This window comes from Patiria miniata, unplaced genomic scaffold (genome assembly GCF_015706575.1).
Source record: "Patiria miniata isolate m_02_andy unplaced genomic scaffold, ASM1570657v1 HiC_scaffold_19, whole genome shotgun sequence".
Taxonomy (NCBI): Eukaryota; Metazoa; Echinodermata; class Asteroidea; order Valvatida; family Asterinidae; genus Patiria; species Patiria miniata.
The window spans coordinates 15,514,474-15,533,238 of NW_024037057.1; the positions used below are offsets into that span (position 1 = coordinate 15,514,474).

Below are 18,765 nucleotides of genomic sequence, written 5' to 3' on the forward strand. Positions count from 1 at the left end.
GGCCAATCCCCATACAGAACCCAAATGGCGAATGTCCATGTATCCCCAAAACAAAACCCCATGGTGAATCCCCATGGCTAAATCCCCAAGCATATCCCCATGATGAATCCCTAAACCCCATTGTAAGAACCCATGGTAAATCCTCATGGGGAAAATTTTCCATGACCAATTCACCATAAGAATCCCATGGGGAAAATTCCCATGGGGTTTTCCATGGGGTTTCTGCATGGGACATTCTTGTAAGGGTTATGTGGCCTTTCTGGGCTCCCATATGTTTTGCACCTAATATTCGGGCACCATTTGCAGACGGTGTTGTATTTTTGTGATTGTGTGTGTAAGCCAGACGAGCGTGTGGAAGCGATGGTCGTGTATCTGGAACCTGTAAACACTTTTTTAATTAGCTAAATATGTAAGGAAGCAGACTAATGACCAGCCTGGCGGCACAGGCACAATGTCGCTGGTCTGACGTGACCGTTTCCTGTGATTTTCGTCTTGACTATCCAAATTTCCCGAATGTCCGTGTCGGTCGAGATCGTAAGTGGGTGCAGAGTTCTCAAGCCCTATGGCCTTACTGAGGTCATCTCACTCTCCACTCTGAAGGATATTTTGAGAGCTTTAAGGGGATCGAAGCGTCATATCTGCGACATCAGCCGACATTTGAAGAAAAAAAAGTAGGAAAAAAAGCATCGCCGCACCACTTTTAGGGCTAGCTCCATACCAGAAACCGAAGACTTGGGGGGGGGGGCATAACCTTAGTAAATATTAACACTTCTTTTTGCTTTTTGTCTCGACTCTCAATATCTCGTCCCCTACACTGCACAACTCACCACAGTCCGTCTCATCCGCTCTGTTAAGACACTCACTATAGCCACTGCAGACCAACTCCCTTGGAATGCACGAGCCATCCCCACAAGCAAAATACCCGGGTCCCGTGCAAGGATCTGCAAATATAAATGAGTTAGATCGATTGAACATAATCTACTGGACGGCACAGATTCATAAATCCGTGGAATTGGCAGTACATGTACAGTATACTACTTTCCTCGCGTTTTACACGGGAACATACGGCTTATGTCACCCACCTTCAATCACAACATGGCTACATTCAGACGCAAAATAGTCATGTGTACAATGCACGGTAGCAAAAACAACAACAAAAGCTAATAATATAACGATTCATACCTCTCGCCCAAGTGGTTGCAAAGAACAGACTGACAGAAGTCCATGTTAAAAATAAAGCTATCTTCCAAACCATTCCTGAAAAGGCAAAAGTATTACATTGAAACTGTAGCAAAAGAAATACAAAATGCAAAAACATTACATACAAAATAGTTATTATTGATTTGCACACGAAAGTGCATTACATAGGAAATTAAGGGTAAAGGAAACGGATATTTCAGTGCAGTATTTTAGTTTTTGCATTGCGCTACATGTGGGCAAGCTGCAATTAATGAAACAAGTTTGGATTTAAAAAAATATATTATCTTCAAGTAAACTTGAAGACAATAAACTATTTGCAAGATATATAAATAGAACATTTACACTTACTCTCTGTAGGAAGCTTCCCCAAAAGCGTATATTTCCGTTTTGACTTGATCAGACAATTCGACTTCCACTGTATTTTGAACTACCTCGACTCTTATTCTGCGCAATACTGTACCATTTGTTCGTTTCACAACGAATACTGAGAAAGATAGTAGTAAAATTAGAGAGGTCAAACTGTTTTATTGTCTCTTTGCATGATTTAATTACCCTGGTGAGGTGAACCAATACCTGCAGAAAAACAAGTTGCTTACAGATTGATGTCATTAAACACGTGGTTACACCTCATACATATTAAATATTAAAACGCGTATCTCATCGATCAATTACGACGAGTTAGGTAATTTGAAATCAATCTCTCATCTAGAGGTACAGTCAAATGTTGCCGACACCGAGGGACTAGTGGTCATTTCGTAATCATAGGAGCAATACGTTGTATATGTAAGCTTAGACTTGATGACAAGTCGTCAGATGTTCGTGTTCTGTCCGTCAACTTCAGTTGGATATGCATTGGGCGTCTGTTATAAGACTAGTACGAAATCGGCCGGGTTGCGACCAATCTAACGACTTGACGACTACGTTCTCGCACCGTTATTTATTTATTTATTTATTCCATTTCTTTACCCAGGGTATGCCCAAACAGTTTAAAACTGGTTTCCATTGGGGCCCTGCATACAATAAATAATGACTACAAACATGTATAATTATACAACATTACAAATACAATACAATTCAATACGGTGAGATAAAACATTATTTGAATAATGCATAGGTGTTAAGCAAATATTATAATTACAGTATATTTTAAAACTATTATAACTACATGTACAGTGTGAATGCTCTACTATAAGGTTGATTCAGTGAACACGAACAATTTGGATTTATCTTGTAACATCAAGAAAAGAAAAACAAATATTGCTGTAACTATATTCGCTGATTAATACGGGAGGGGCAAAAACCCCGCGAAAATCCTTTTGGGAGAAAACACGGAGAAAATCCCATAAGGCTCCTTATTATCTTCTTCTTATTATGGCAACCAAGTTTGTTAACTCCGTAGATCAGCACATATCTAGATTTGTATAATCAGAGAAGACAGCGGCAAATACACAAATAATTATTTGCAGAAATATTATTACTGACTGAACGTTTTACGTAGTTCAGATTTGAATGAGGCTAGTGAAGTCATGGTTCTCAACTGCACATGTAAATTATTCCAGATGATTGTATCAGTTACAGCAAAGCTTGAGGCATAACACTGTATTTTTGCAAAGGGAATCCTCAGTGCCATATCAGTGGATTTTCTCGTTTCACGAATCTGAATAAGTGATGTAAACATATTTGTCATATACAAAGGAGTAATTTTGTTTATACATTTGTAAACAAGAATAGCCTTTTCATACTCTACTCTTTCAGCAAATGACATCCAATTAAGACTAGCAAACATATCGGCTGAAGGAGTTAAGAATGCACACTTCAGGATTATCCGCGCGGCTCTTTTCACACATTTATTAAGAATATTGTCGTGTGATGTGTACCTTCCTCCCCATACAGTACTACAATAATCTAAAGATGGCAAAACTAAGCTAACAAAAAGAGAGTGCAGACTGCTTTGGGGGAACATAGTCGCGGAATCTATTTAGCATACCTAGTTTAGAGGAAACTGTTTTCTTCGCGTATTCGACGTGTGGGCCCCAACTTAAAGTGTCATCAATAATAACACCTAGACAGCAGTTCACCTTTACAACTGGACTACCAGCAATATTGACATTAAGGTCAGTACTGCAGACTTTTATTTTCGTTCCAATAAGCATGGATTTGGTTTTGCTGGTGTCTATTGTAAGTTTGTTTCTGACACACCAGTCGTAAATTCTCGCTAGGGCTGTATTCAAGTTGTTTTCTACTTCATCAACACTGGTAGAACTACACGTTAATGTGGAGTCGTCGGCATACATGAACAAATTACACTCGCTAGGGATACAAAGCGGTAGGTCACTTGTATAAATAATAAATAACAGTGGACCTAAAATTGATCCCTGTGGTACGCCGGTGTTAAGTGGTAGGGCTTTAGATATGTTGCCCTCAATGTTCACAGATTGACTACGTTCACTGAGATATGACTTAAGCCATCTGAACAGAGGTTGACATATTAACCCTTTCAAGTTTATCTAAGAGAGTGGCATGATCAACAGAGTCAAGTGCTTTACTTAAATATATAAAAACAGTGCATGTTATTTCCCCACGCTCCATAGCCTGAAAACATTTGTTCGTTGAATCGTGTAAGGTAGTTTCAGTTGAGTGTGAGGGCCTAAACCCTAACTGACAACAAGGAATCAGACCACTTTCATCAAGGTAAGAGTACACTGCTGAGTGTATCCATCTTTCCAGAATCTTAGAGATAATCGGCAGTATTGTATTGAGATAGGCCGATAGTTAGTTGTATTACACTTGTCTCCACCCTTGTGAATAGGCGTAATCAGGGCGTGTTTCCACTCATTGGGGTATTGTTCGCATCTTATCGAGAGGTTAACGATGTGGTTTAATGATTTAGTTATGTACGGAGACGCTATTTTAATCATGTTCACACTTATTCCATCTGGATCTGTTGCTTTTCCGACCAACATTGATGATATTTGCTTTTGAACATAGTCTTCAGTAATCTCAGGCAGTAAGCACTTTTCATCAAGTGAATCTGTATCAAAAGAGTGGATATTGTTGTCCACTTTGAGTTCACATGGAGGGGCATTACTGGCCATACGTGTTCCGATTGTTGAGAAATGTTCGTTAAAAGTATATATCAGCAATGTCGGTGAGATCGTCAACGAATTCCCCATTCTGGGAAAAAAAGACCTTGGAATACTTTTCTGTTTATTGGGGAGAACCTCTTTTAGTTTTTTCCACAGAACGGAAGAGTTGCCTTTATTTTCCTCGATGGTTGATTGAAAGTGTTCGCTTTCCTTGCTGCGGATGTTATCAGTGGTCATGTTTCGCAGCATTTTGAATGCGTTCCAATCATTCTGTGAGCCTAAACGTCTAGCCACTTTGTTTGCATGATCTCGCTGTCGCATAAGTTTTAGAATTTCCCCATCGAGCCAAGGCAACGATGCACCACGAATACGCTATGATTTCATTGGCGCATGGTGGTTAATAATAAACATAAACAAAGAGTGCCACATGGACCATGCTTCATTTACATCATGACAATTAAGGACATGTTCCCATGGGGCATTAAGGAGGTCCTCTTAAAAAGCGTCATTATCGATATCTTTAAAACATCTGAAGTTAATTGAACGGCTTCTTTTTTGGGAGGTTTCCAATTATGAAGACCGTAAACAAGATAATGATCATTAATCAGGACAGGTAGGACACCACTTTCACTTACTAGTTCAGGATGAGAGCTAACATTCATCGGGCTCCAATCGCGCACCGCATATATGCAACTGAGGACTTATTCATTCCGTTTTAGCGACCAATACACTCAGCTTGGTCAATAATGTAGAAATAAAATGTATCACTGTGATATACATTGTACTTGATTTATTTCAGTCGTGTATTCCATACAATGAATTTGAAATGTTACACAACACAAAGTACAAACCCTCGAAGTAATGACAATGATATAAGATTTGAGGCTTTGCATGGTGGGGTATCGGTATCGTTTCGGTTTGCGGTAACACCATGTGGTAATAACTACTGCTTAGAAGATATATGTTCTGAGAAGAACTTGTCCTGCTTATTATCAACTTTGCTAAGTAGTTTTTTGTTCTGTTTAGAACAGTCCTGCTGTAAGTTCTAAAAGAACTTGTCTTTGGTCTCAACGTTTCGACTAGCCTGCTCTAGTCATCGTCAGTCAAAGAACTTGTCTTTGGTCTCAACGTTTCGACTAGCCTGCTCTAGTCATCGTCAGTCTCCTGACGATGACTAGAGCAGGCTAGTCGAAACGTTGAGACCAAAGACAAGTTCTTTTAGAACTTACAGCTGGACTGTTCTAAACAGAACAAAAAACTACTTAGCAAAGTTGATAATAAGCAGGACAAGTTCTTCTCAGAACTAATATCTTCTAAGCAGTAATTATTACCACATGGTGTTACCGCAAACCGAAACGATAATGACAATGATCTTCCTTGGCGGCCTGGAATGCACTCTGGAATCTGAACCAATCAGAGTTCTCGCATAGAATTTGCTAGCAACTCAAAACACTCCCATTATGTTGTGTACAAAATTGAAAACGTATTCGCCAAGTCGGTAATTGATCATTAATGGTCAGCATCATTTGGTCTGGGAACCAGACTACGCGCATTTCAGCGATATTTGCAGCGGTACCGTACGCGAAACAATTACCAACATGGCGCTAAACATGGCGCGCTTTAAAAGCAGTAGCAGAACTGCAAAAGCAGCATAGTTGAAGCAGTAACAACACTAGCAGTAGTAACGGTAGCAGAGCACCTGCAGATCAGTAGCCTTAGTGTTAACAGTAGCAGAGACAGTAGCAAAGCCGTATCAGTCGCAGCAGCAAATAAACCCACTACTACTTTCAGTACGATTGAAATTTACGCAAGAGTCAGCAGTAGCAGCAACGGATGTAGCAAAGCTGTGGTGCAGCTATACTCTTACAGAAATTTCCCATGTAGTTCTCATGGGAAAATGTCACATTGGACCCCATGGGAATTGCATGGTGAATAATAGGACCCCATGGGAATCCCATGGGATGCTCATGGGACATTTCTGTAAGGTAGTAGCAGAAATAATTATTAGAAATAACATTGATTCCAGTGATAGCACTTAAAAAAGGCACCAGCGGCAGTAACAGCAGTAGTAAGAAAAGGAGGGCACTACCAGTAACACACGCGCTGAAACTAACGCCAAAAATGGATTTGACAGGGGAAAAATGACATTTGCAGAACAGTAGCAGTAGCTTTGGGAATAGCGTTAGTGCTTACGGTAGCACAAGTGAGAAGCACTTGCAGCAAAGCCGTAGCAGGCGAGCAGCAGTATCGTTATATCATTAGTAGAAGTAGTCGCAGTCATAGAGCACTATAGAAGAGAAGTGCCCTCAACTGTAGCAGCAAATCTGTTCACGCATAATAGACTAGGTGGCGGTTAGTTTTGCTACCCAATCCGGATTGTAGCTACATGTAGTACTTATTTCTGTATAATTTGAACCCGCCGCCCGTCAACATTTTATGAAAGTATATTTTTCTGTATATTTGTTTAGACCCCTTTTACACAGGGCTGCGACCTTTGGGCCTCCCTTGTGCGACGATAAAACTGGCCAGGTCGCCGTTTGAGGCTCAAAGGAGGCCGAATGGTTGCCTAGGTCGTTCAAAGTTGGTACACAGAATGTTCAAAACAGTCGCACAAATGTCGCCAAGGAGGTTGGCTGCTCAAAGATGGCTCAAATGAGGCAGAAAGGAGGCACAAGCATTGCCGTGGTTGCAGAATTGATGCGCAATGGTCGGGCGACCACGGCAACCCTTGAGCCACAATGGCCGTAGGTTGCACACACCGTTTTAGCCGATTTTCGGCTAACTTTGACAGAATTTTTGTAAAAAAAACGAGTTTGACAGAAAATTTGACAGAATGGATTTTTTGGCAGATTTCTGGCAGAATACTCCAAAAATGGTTATTTGACAGAAAAACAGCAAATTTGAATTAAAACGTGTACACTTGTTTAAAAAAAAGCTTCAATCCTTTCAAGCAAACCCTTGCATAATCGGACAAGCTGGTTTGTGGCTCAGCGGACGCACAGGTCGCTCGTAGCTCCACATGAAAATGCCCGAAAATTGCAGTTTTGGTGGTTCAAGGGAGGCACAAGGATCGCTGGAGCAGTTAATACATAGAAACAAGATTTTTGGGGTTTAGGTGACCATTGAGCGTCCTGGCCATGTTTGGTCGCTCATAGGTGGTACAAAGGTCGCAGCCCTGGGTAAAGGGGGCCTTACATATTTAACGAGCGTCCTGGGCTCCTGGCCGAGCTGAATTTCCGTTTTACTGTGGGCGTGGCACTTTTGATAATGCAGCTATATGTGTGTGTGGCTAAATTTATTTTTGGTGTGTGATATCAAAATGTGATTGTCCAGAGAATTAATTATATTATATAGTTTCCTGAAACCAACATTTCTCGTCTCGTGTAGCCTCCATAAGGGGTCACTGTTACATAAATAACCATGCAAAATGGTGATTTTGTTTTTGTTTTTGTATCATACGTAACTCGTATGCGTACATTTACATACGCGGCTCCAAAAAATGTTGCTTGCTATATCACCATTGCTTTATGCGTGGTTATTTCATCTGGCACACGATGGGCAATCTGCCGTTGATATCAACACAGGAGATGTATAATTGTGTGTTTGTTGAAATAACCACACAGACGGTGATATAGCAACAGCCAGGTGATTGGGTTTTTTCCTGAGCCGCATGCAACGGGTACCCGCACCATTCCTGACATTTCCAAATAATTAGTCTATATTCTACTCGAGCACATTGCGCGCAGGTGGGTAGTGGCATGCTGACGCGGGTCTATTATTGCAGAAGAAAACTGTGCAGGTCAACGTAGTGCGAGGATACAATTGGAAGGTTGTTCATTGATTTGATTGTAAGAACGTGACGACATTGACGGTTACAGTGAAACAAACCCTTACGTATCCCGACTTTCCGACCTTGGTAATATATGCGGGTAGAGTGCGAAGTCGATGGCTGGAGGCAAGGTTTTGCTTTAGAAATCCGATTTCAAAAAATGTGGCCAAAATCCGTAAACAAAAACACATGTATCTGACATTTAGATTATTAATAAGGGAATATATGTGTCGTTGGGAGGTGTTGAACACTATGTTTAAGACTCGTTGGAGTCTGGAATGCTGATAATTACTGGAGGCGAAGCCAACAATTTTACTTCATGTTTTATGAAACACCCCTCTGACTATAGTGTAGCTGGGGTGGTGTAGTGTGAATTTCGGACTATGAAATACTGATTCACTGGTAATATTGCGCATGCCTGCCTGAGGATTGTGAACGTTCACCCCCCCCCCCAAAAAAAAAAAACGGTACAAGGCACTGGATTTCATAGGAGTCCAAATTTCATGTGACACAGGAAAAGTGTTTTAGACCAGCCAGTCATGTCTTTACCATCCGTTTATGACCGGCCACATGACGGGCTATCGACCAATGGGAATGGGTGTTTACCCATTAGTATTTATGAATAGAACATAAAAGTGTGCGCGACCTTGAAATCGCTTCAATGTTTTCAGTTAGGGCGAAATGCTTCCATACTTCAGAGGAAAAAACATTATATTTGACCCATTTGTACATGACAGTTGGTTTGGGCTTAAATAAATTGTATACTAAATACATGGTTGACAAACGTTTCCATCTCTTTTTTCGTGGCGATATGGCAAACTATTTGATTGAAAATCTTCTTTTTAGTTCACTGAAAACGCGAACACCTGGGAAGAAATACGTATGCCATCCAGTTCATCGCCAGATCTTTAATCTTGGTTTACAATTTTACTTAGCGAAATTCATTTGAGGTGACTAATTGACCTAGCTAGGGAGATCAATGAATGTTGCTGTGAAGCAGGCAAGAGTCGGTGCCAACGTAGTTGCTTGATTGCTGTGATGTACCCTGAAAATGCACATTGTCCAATTGATTGACTAACAAGTAGCAGCGTGTTTCAAAATACGTCACAAAATTGGGATGCTTAAAAAGGCTTATGTCATGATTGTCTATGATTGGGTGTTACTTCGTACAGATAGTATAGGCCTAAACAAGAAGACCATGCAGTAGTGTAACCGATATGGGTTATGGGAAACACTTCAAAAACGCCACACCATATGGAAACGCCCGTTACCATTGTAACAAAGATAACAAATCAGTTACCCGAAAAAAAAAATCATTAAGAACGACACCATCCACACCAATAAAGATCGTTACTGCTAACATCCATTTCCCTGGAACATCCCGCTGTAGAATACCCTCATATTATGTTAAATGCGCAGCTGACGTCGAATTGTTTAGATGGCTCAGTATTGACAAGGTCAAGCTTATGAAGGGATCTGCATAAACACCTGCATGGATGAGGGCTGGACGTTTATACAGCCATATGGTCGCGAAGGCAACGCGTCGGTCGTTGTCAAGGAAAGCTAATCCGATTACGTACTAATACGCTGTAACAGAGCATTGTGGTGAAACCCAAAAAACATGGCCTTTTGAAAGTTGTGTTTCTCAAGTCTGGCTGAAATCGTTCGAAAACTTCCCCAAATGTATGTATTTATCCCAATTTCCAGGAATACCCAAGTTGTTATTTCACGAGTAGTTGAACACTTATTTCATCTAAGTATATTCCGAATTTCAGCTTAATCTGTTGTTGCGGACGCTGGTGTTACTCCTGGAACCGTCCCCACGGAAAATTTCGAAGCGGACAAAACAAAATTATTTGCCGACCCAACCCATATGCATTGTTCAGCAAAGCGCCATATGCGCTACGGCTGACCGATTTCGGCCTGGCACACAATGATAAAGGACATATAAGCATTCGTTAGCGTCACTCGGCGCGAAATGGCGTGGGTCTCGGTATCGACCAATGGAAGCCGGCAAAAAGGGTGATATTTGTTAATTAACAAATCGTGAAGGAAGCTTTTATGCAATTGTTAACTGCACACCGTAATGGATAGGAACCTTATTAATATTCGTGAGGCTTGAAAATATTGATAGATATTGCGCACGCCAGTGTTACAATTTTCACAATTGCACGTAGCCAGGCCTTTTTTCCAATTTCAACGAAAAGTAATAAACATATCACAACGACTTTTAGCACATACTTGGATCATTATAGGGAAAATAAATCCTGAAAGTTGCATGAAGATACGGTCTTCCAAACGGGAGAAACTAAATTTCAAAGATTTCGCCCGCCAACGTGAACATGTCTGTGTACATGTAGTTTCATTCAAAATAAAGTGTTTCGTAACCTTTAGAAATCGCCCTTCGCAACCATATAGCTGTTTAGCCCAGTTGTGGCTGATGTGGGGTTTTTTTTCAATGTTAGATGATTTCTCAAAAGTCCCAAACTCACTAACTGATTTGATTAGAATCCTGCTGCTGCACAATTTTTACGTGTTTTTTGGATCGGGTTATGATCGAGTAGGCCTATAAGCTTTATGTGTCCTCTCTGGGCTCCCATATATTTGTATTAAATTTAGTATGGAACCATATGCAGACGGTAATTTTGTAATTTGTAATTTTACGTCTGGAAGCCAGACTGAGGGGGCGATGGTCGTGTATCCGGAACCTGTAAATGCTTTTTAATACGCGCAATATGTAAGGGTGTAGCTAATCATGCACGATGTCGATGTCACTGTGTGGTCTGACGTTACCGTTTCCGCCGATTTTTGTCTTGACTATCCAAACTTCTAAAGGGAGTGCTCGTGTCGTAAACGGGTGCAGAATTCTCAAGCCTAATGGCCTCACTGAAATCACCTTCAGCTCCACTCTGAAGGGGCAGAGTTATTACGAGTCACTAGTTTTGTGACTCGAGTCGAGTCGAGTCACAGTGTGTAGTCGAGTTGAGTCGAGTCTAGTATTAAGCTCGAGTCAATTCGAGTAGCAAATATATGAAGAAATTTGACTCTTAATAAAATAAAAAGGGGGTGCCAGCTGATCGCCATGGAACTAATTGGGACACTGATCAAACCGCGTATATATGTATACATTATTCGCGAACATTCTAAAGTGACGAGAACACTATCTGGCACCGGCGTAAGTCATTGCAAATATTTTTCACAAAGTGTTGCTTTTATTTTGGGGACTCGAGGGAGACTTGGGGAGTCTTATTAGCCTTCCTCGAGTCGAGTCGAGTCATTCTGACGAGGGACTCGAGTCGAGTCGAGTCATTTGCTTGCAGTAACTCGAGTCGAGTCGAGTCATGGACTCGAGGTCATTACAACTCTGTTAAGGGGATCGAAGCGTCATCTGCAACATTAGCCGGCATTTGGAAAACAGGTGGGGAAAAAACGCATCGCCGCACAAGTTTTGGGGCAAGCACAATTTGGGGGGCAAGATCCATACCAAAAACCGGAGACTTTTTTGGCCTAAGAGAGGTCACGTTGGAGCAGTTCCCAACGTCTGGTGTAACTTAAAGACGTATATGTGAAACAGGTTTGTAAGATTTGGTAATTGAGAGAAATGATAATGGAGTCAAAATTTAACATTCCTGTCCAATAAAATGCTACAAGCAGAAATTTGCCTCAGAAATAATGATTCTGGTGAGTAGTTGGTTAAGTCGGAATTAGAAATACAAGCAGTACTCCCTTCTCTAAATACATCTTCGAACGAGGGATAAATACACTATAGACCTTTACCATTTGGCAATAAAGTAATTATGACTGGCTTTGAGTTGTTGCTTTTTTCATCATATCGTGTCTGAACATCTGTGCGTACTTCAGATAACGTTAAAAAAAATGTGCTTAAAGCTACCAAACAAGTGTTAGGAACACCAAAAGTGTCGATAATCCTAGAGGCCAGGCGCGTACGCAGGGGGGGTGTTTTGGCTGTTAAACACCCCCCTTTGCCATGTAAAAATATGGAGGGAAAAGAGAGTTATGTGCCCGAGCGCGCAACAATTACAAATTATGTGCATGTGTGGCAGGTGTAGAAAGACCCTGTGTTGATGTTAGAGTTAATTGCCCTTCCACTGTTTACATTTCCCCTTTAAGCTCTTCCAGCACCCCCTTAGTTAATTTCTTAGGAATCCTGTGTAATAAACAATGAACCCTCTTACATAATCCTTGGTAGCGTGGTTGGTCACCCCTATAATGTACATGTACTTCAGTTAGCAGACTGGCAGCGCAAGGGGAACACCCACACTTGTTCTCCCTTCCCAAGCTTTGATTTTTACTCTATAAGTTTTGCCTGCTTCAAGACCTTACTGCTACATGTATATGGACTCGGTAAGCTTAAACTTTGTTTTATTATTTAGTTGTTTCATTAGTTGATTAGTTTGACAATCATATTATTCCTTTATTTCTTTGGAATTTCATTTCTAAAGTTGTATTTTAAAGATCGGACTTGGAAGTATTTGTTATAAACTTAGTTTGGATTCAATGTTTAAGACTTTGTGTTTCTTAAATTTGATTGAAGAAGTGTATTTTAATCGATTGTATTTTTTGTTGTTTTATTTGACAGGTTTGAAAGCCATTTTGATTTTAATCTGTAACTTTCTTTGGCACTGTGTTTTTAATTGTTTCAATTCTGGGTTTCATTTAATAGTTTTACTGTGTGTTGGTCTTGGTTAAGGTTACACTGGTTTGGCTTTTGGTCACTGCTTTAGTATCAATAAAGTTATTTTTCTTATTTTTGTTTATTGAGGAAACCTACATTTTGAGTCAATGTCCCACTTCTTGCATTTCCTCGCGTCTTTACCCTATTCGATCATTAGATTAATTGAGTTTTCTTAAGTGAGTTCCCCCAGCGTTTAGTTTTATTTAGTTTAGGCGAGCGGTCCATTTTTCCCGATTACACATGCTCTCAACTTTAAGCTTTGAATACAGAAGAGACTTCATAGGAGCAAGAGTATATAGGCCTATATGTATTTGAAACAAATGAAACAAAATATCCCCTCATAATTTAAAAACTTCTGCTAAAACAACCAGGGGAAAGTGGCCAGGAAACGCCTCAGATTGCACCACAGAGCATCTACGATCCAAAATTTCCCGGGGCCCTTAAGCGGGCCCCGGACCCCACGCCGTAAGTGCTTCGCGCTCCGCGCTCGCATTGGTCCTCCGGCCAAATTCCTTCTATGCTATAATTTCACCCTAGCGGTGCCCCCACCATTTTGTACCTTCAGCAGTGAACGGCTCTACAAGTGGCCTAATTCCCTTTCCAAAATAGAAAATTGTGAAAAATACGGATATGAACATGGTTCTCAACTTTGAGTACATAACAAACTTTATAAACAACAAAAAATAACAAATTTCAATGGAATTTTCGATGTTTAAAACGTTTTCTAAACGGTGGAAGTGGCCAGGAATCGCCTCAGATTGCACCACAGAGCATCTAAAATCCCAATTTTTCCGGGGCTCTTAAGCGGGCCTTGGACCCCTCGCCGTAAGGGCTTCGCAGGTCCTGGACCCTTCATTACAATAATTCTAGGCCCCCCGGCAAATGGCAGTCTGAATCCGCTCCTGTGACCAGAGCGCATATGTATCCTGTATCTGAAGTTTGGCCTTGGGGGTGGGGGCGGTTTACACAAAGATTCCCAAGATCCAGGGGACGAAGCTGAGTAATTTTAGCCAATTACAAGAACAGATCCTAGCACTTCCGCAGCCCGTGTCACTTTTTTTCTTGAATTTCTTCTTTTGTTTTTGTTTAAATGCTGTTGGGGGGGGGGGGACTGCCCACATTGACTCCTTATGTTCATCATATACTCTAAAGACACAGAACATTTTTTTTCCCGATTTACTATGCTTTAGCTCAAAAAGATAACTGATGGTCGTGGGTTCCCGGCCCTTCGAGTTTAACCCGTCCAAATATACCCTCTTTTATTTCTGGCGCCAACACAAACTCCTGACTTTTATTTTAGCGTTAAGTTTAGCCCACTGATACTATCTTTTATTTCTGGCGCCAACACAATTTACCATCTTCATTTCTAGCGTCATAAATGACGACATCCAATTTTGAAACACCCCCCTTGAAAAAATCCTGCGTACGCCACTGCTAGAGGCAATGGTAGTTTCTGCACTAAGTCCTTTATGAAAAGTTTTCTTCCACTAGTAGCACCCGATTTCGTGAATCTCATTGTATCCCTACGATGCGTCGCAGCTGCGACACGTCTTGCCTTCCATTTCACAAAACACGTAGTAAGTGCAATGCGTCGTAAGTGTATTTATAGCATAACTATGTGACTGTTTTATGCATTTTTCAATGTACAGTAAATATTCGTCTGATATTCAACAAAGAGTCATCGGATCTTGTCTCGAAAAGTTGTTAAAACGTAAAATGAAATGGCGGACGTGGGACGCAATTTTAATTAAATGGAAAACAAACTCGCAGTGGGCTGTATAGCTACTTTGAAATTTCAACTGCAGTATGCCAGGCTAGTTCATAGCTTCTTAAATTATTTTCTACTTACAACTTTACACACGTTGCCTCGGTATTATAGTCTCGCTTAGTATGGCATAAAACTGGCTAAGAACAGAACACTTCTTATTTTTGCGATGATCACTGGACATGTCGTAACTTGCGACCTGTATTAAAGTGTTGTCAAGGAACTACTTACGACGCGTTCAACAAATCGCAAGTTTCGTGAAATTACGACGCGTCGCGAGTTGCGACGTGTTACATATGTCGCAGCCAGGCCGGGTGCTGAATTATTGTACACTTACAATTGGCGACAATTTAAAAATGAAAGTATTATTTCATACGAGATAGGTAAATTGATTTCCATTTGAAAACTGGAAATTGTCTAGCATAGACAAAATTGTCTGGAAATTGTCTAGCAAAACAATTGTCTAGCATAGAAGAGGAAGGTACAGTTCCGTCTGCGTCCTGATCTCGAGATTCTGACCATTAGGTGGGCACCTTCTATCGGGTCCTCAGTAAAGGGCCTGTCACATTATATGCGCTGTCATAGGAGACCTTACGGCGACCAATTTTTTTTCATAAATTGAACAATCGCAGCGAGGACGCAGAAAATGACAACTTTCTGTCTCAAAGAAGCTCAAGCTACGCTCATACTGTGCTCTTCCCGAACTTACGATGCGTTCAACTCGCTCTCTATGCGCCCCTGTCAAGCCCAATTACTCGATCTAGTCGCTGCCGCTCCGCTGTCACTGCGCCCACACTACGCTCTGCTCGCTGTTGATACGTCCTAGTAGCTCGCGTCGCGCTCTCTATTCGACCAATATACGCTCATGTGACGTCACTTGCGCTGTATAAATACCACGACAACACGGTCAATACACAGTCCAGTTTCAAAAAATATTAAACAAGTTCATCGCAGTCAAGTTACTTCTCATAGAGGCTACATCGACTGCCTTGCGCCTATAAGCTGCCTCAATGCCACTTCAATGTCGCTCGATTCACGCTCGCACAGCGCCCGAGTTGCGTCATTACGGCGCCCTGGCCAGAGCGCCCTGGCCAGAGCGCAGAGATGTTCAAAGACCTTTGCGCTCATCGGAGACCATTAAGACTCTCTGGCGCCCATCTGGCGATCTATGTAGTTGTCGCTGCGATCTAGTAGTTGTTGTTGCGCCCCAGCTATTTTTCAAGGACGCAGTGAGAGCGCATATAAGATCGCAGACAGCGTGACAGGGCCTTTACCCATTGTTGTATAGCAAAAACATGTCAGCCAAATTGACCAAAGAACAGCTAAGTCCACATTTCTGATCTGAATGAGTCAACATTTCTAAAGTTGACTCCGACTGGCTTGCGCTTGGAGTCGCATAAAATGTGCATGCCTATGTGGCGATTCATAATAATTTGAAAATCATCAAAACGTATTTTGTCACCCCGTGCTTAGGCACGCCATACTTTTTGGATGCAAATGTATACATTGCGTGGCAAATGTATACATTGGGGCCTATATGACACAGCGCACAAAAGCCAGTGCATGCTGCAGACGCAGGGAGATGACGCTGTTTTCACGTACTATTATTAAAGTACTAGATGATAACTTTTGTTTTGGCTGAGCCTAGCATATAGCCAGACATACCTAGTCTGCGACGTGTAGACCAGTTCGAGGGCTTTCTCTCCAAGCTGTGGGCTGTGCTGTTTTGTGTATCCTTAAATAACCGAAGCCAAAGGCACTGGGGTAGGTTTATCTGTATAATTTATTATTTAATAATATTTATAAATCAGACCGATTACTTTGTTAGAAACTTAATTGTCACCTCACTTATTGTAATTTTTCAGGGTTTTTACTTCTACTGAAAGAAGTCTTGTCTTCTTCGGGATAATAAAGCTAGTTAAGAGATAGATCTGAAGCTTGTCATTTGTCATGTCATCTGTTGAATAAAACAACGGCGAGGCCTGCTGACGAGGCGACCCTTGATATGTGGCTGACCAGCTACCACAGAATGGCGACGAGGATGGGATGACGTGCCGTTTTCCACTTTCAGACAAGACCCCTAGTGTCAAATTTAGTTCGAACTTATCATTATAGGGCTGTATCAAAGATTTGTTTATTATAAAATTTGTTTTAAGAGTTTAAACAAACTTGCAATTATTTGAAGAAGCTTTAAGCTTTGTTCAAGTTTCAATTTCAGCCCGTCGTGCAAGTTGGCACATGGTTTGGAGTTACATGTAGAATATCAGGTCGTGTAATTTGTGTTTTTGGTCGCATTGATATTTTATTTACACGATTCACGTCGGTATTCATGGAAAATTAATGATACACTGTAGTGATTGACTGGCGATCGTACATGTTTTTGTACACAATGAAGATGCCACACATGTGTTAATCTTTTTAAATTATATTACTGTTCTGTGTGACTTGAATCTCCTCATTTGCTTACCGTATTGTCCTGACAATTTGATATTTGCACCATGGCCTTACCTGCAGATGTGGCTGATGCCATATTGCAATCGAACCAAGCTCTCGCAGACACTCTTGCAGGGGCATTTCAGAATTTAAAGTACCAGCGAGTCAGCACAGTACGACTGGTGAAATTTTGTGGGCCTCCCACTAGAGCTGGGGATCTTGTTTTGTGAGCTGCGTGAACTTGCGTTGGAATTATTTCCTAACACGGAACAGTCACACACATGTGACATTGCTCATTCTGCAACAGGCCGGGGCATACTGCTGAAAATTGCTACAAGCGAAAGCGAATCGAAAATACAAAGCCTGTAGAACATGCTGGCAAGAACGCAGAAGGCCATACCTCGGGAAACGTGGATCCTCCGTGGCAGAGGGCAGTGTAACGGAGGCTCATACCGTATTTTTGCCCACGGACTGTGTACCTGATATTTCAGTTGTTTCTAATTCTGTTATTGAAAGGGATGAGCCACTGGCCGGGAGTGTCAATCTTTCCGCTTCCGAGATTCGTAAAAGGCTCCTCGGTAAATGTCCTACTGCAACTGTTATCGTGAATGGGGTCACCACAAAGTGTTTGCTTGACACAGGCGCTGAGGTCTCTTTACTGTCAAGTCAGTTTTATCAAAAACATGTAGCAAACACCTTGGGGAAATTACAGCCCGTGGGCAAGCTCATCAAACTGATGGGCGCCAATGATCTCGAAATCCCAGTAGAAGGTTACATAGAGACCTCATTAGAAGTTTTGGGCCAAAGTTTTAAGGCTACTTTCTTAGTTTCTAGAGAGACGGCAGCATCCGCTAACGTCTCCCAGAGAAACTATTGCCCCGTGATACTTGGCTGTAACATTTTGAGGCGAATTGCAGCCAATTCGAAGAGAATACGGGCGATTCCAAATAGTGCGCCTCCAAGAGTTTGCAGCGCGTTGGCCAATCACAATGCGCGAAATCAGTCGACCTTTTCCAAACGGGCGTTGGGTCGACAGATTTTGCGCATTGTGATTGGCCAACGCGTTGCAAACTCTTGGAGGCGCACTATTTGGAATCGCCCGTATTGGGTCTGTTCAGCTAGATCCAGACTGGGATCTAGCACTCCGTTGGTTGCAAACCGCAGCATTGGTTGATGACCTGCATACCGCAGAGTACACGTCAGCAGACGTGTACACGTGTGAACGTGTTGTTGTTTTCGTATTGCTACAAACATAAGGTCTATAGCTGTCCCTAGGCGTACCTCACGATACGTCAGACGATCAGACGATCCTCGTGGAGAAAGGGGGTTTAAACCGTTCGGAAAGTGCCTTTAAATGAGCTTGACGACCAGTTATAAAGATCCAATCATTGCCAAGCTCGGCACGAGGGGATACAAATGTTTACAGACACAAAGATGGCAACAAGTAAAACGACAGAACGAACGAAAATCTTTTTTGCCTGGAATTGAATTCTTTATTTTAGTTGAAGGTATTATATGATTATCAGAGCTATAAGTATAACTTCCATTAGAAGGATTTTTTTTTTTTTTTTTTTTTTTTTTTTTTTTAATTTATTATTTTGTTTTAATTTTTTAAAAGGAAATTGGGGAAGACTAATCAGCATGGCTAGGAGGATATTTTTTATAAGGAACATTGGGGAAAACTAACCAGCATGGCTAGGAGGATATTTTTTAAAAAGAAAAATGGGGAAGACTAACCAGCATGGCTAGGAGGATA

General features: G+C 41.4%; 1 protein-coding gene across 2 annotated transcripts in view; it reads right to left on the reverse strand.

Annotated features, from left to right (window-relative positions):
* The window catches only part of LOC119725894, a 39,070-nt gene extending 37,399 nt beyond the window's left edge, over positions 1–1,671 (reverse strand). For both annotated transcript variants that reach the window (XM_038197489.1, XM_038197488.1), the window contains exons 1-3: positions 1,549–1,671; positions 1,183–1,257; positions 828–941 (exon numbers count right to left, since the gene is read on the reverse strand). In XM_038197489.1, the coding sequence (XP_038053417.1) occupies positions 828–941; positions 1,183–1,255 (187 nt within the window). In that variant the 5' untranslated portion in view covers positions 1,256–1,257; positions 1,549–1,671. The remainder of the gene's footprint in view (positions 1–827; positions 942–1,182; positions 1,258–1,548) is intronic.
* Between the last annotated feature and the right edge of the window lie 17,094 nt (positions 1,672–18,765).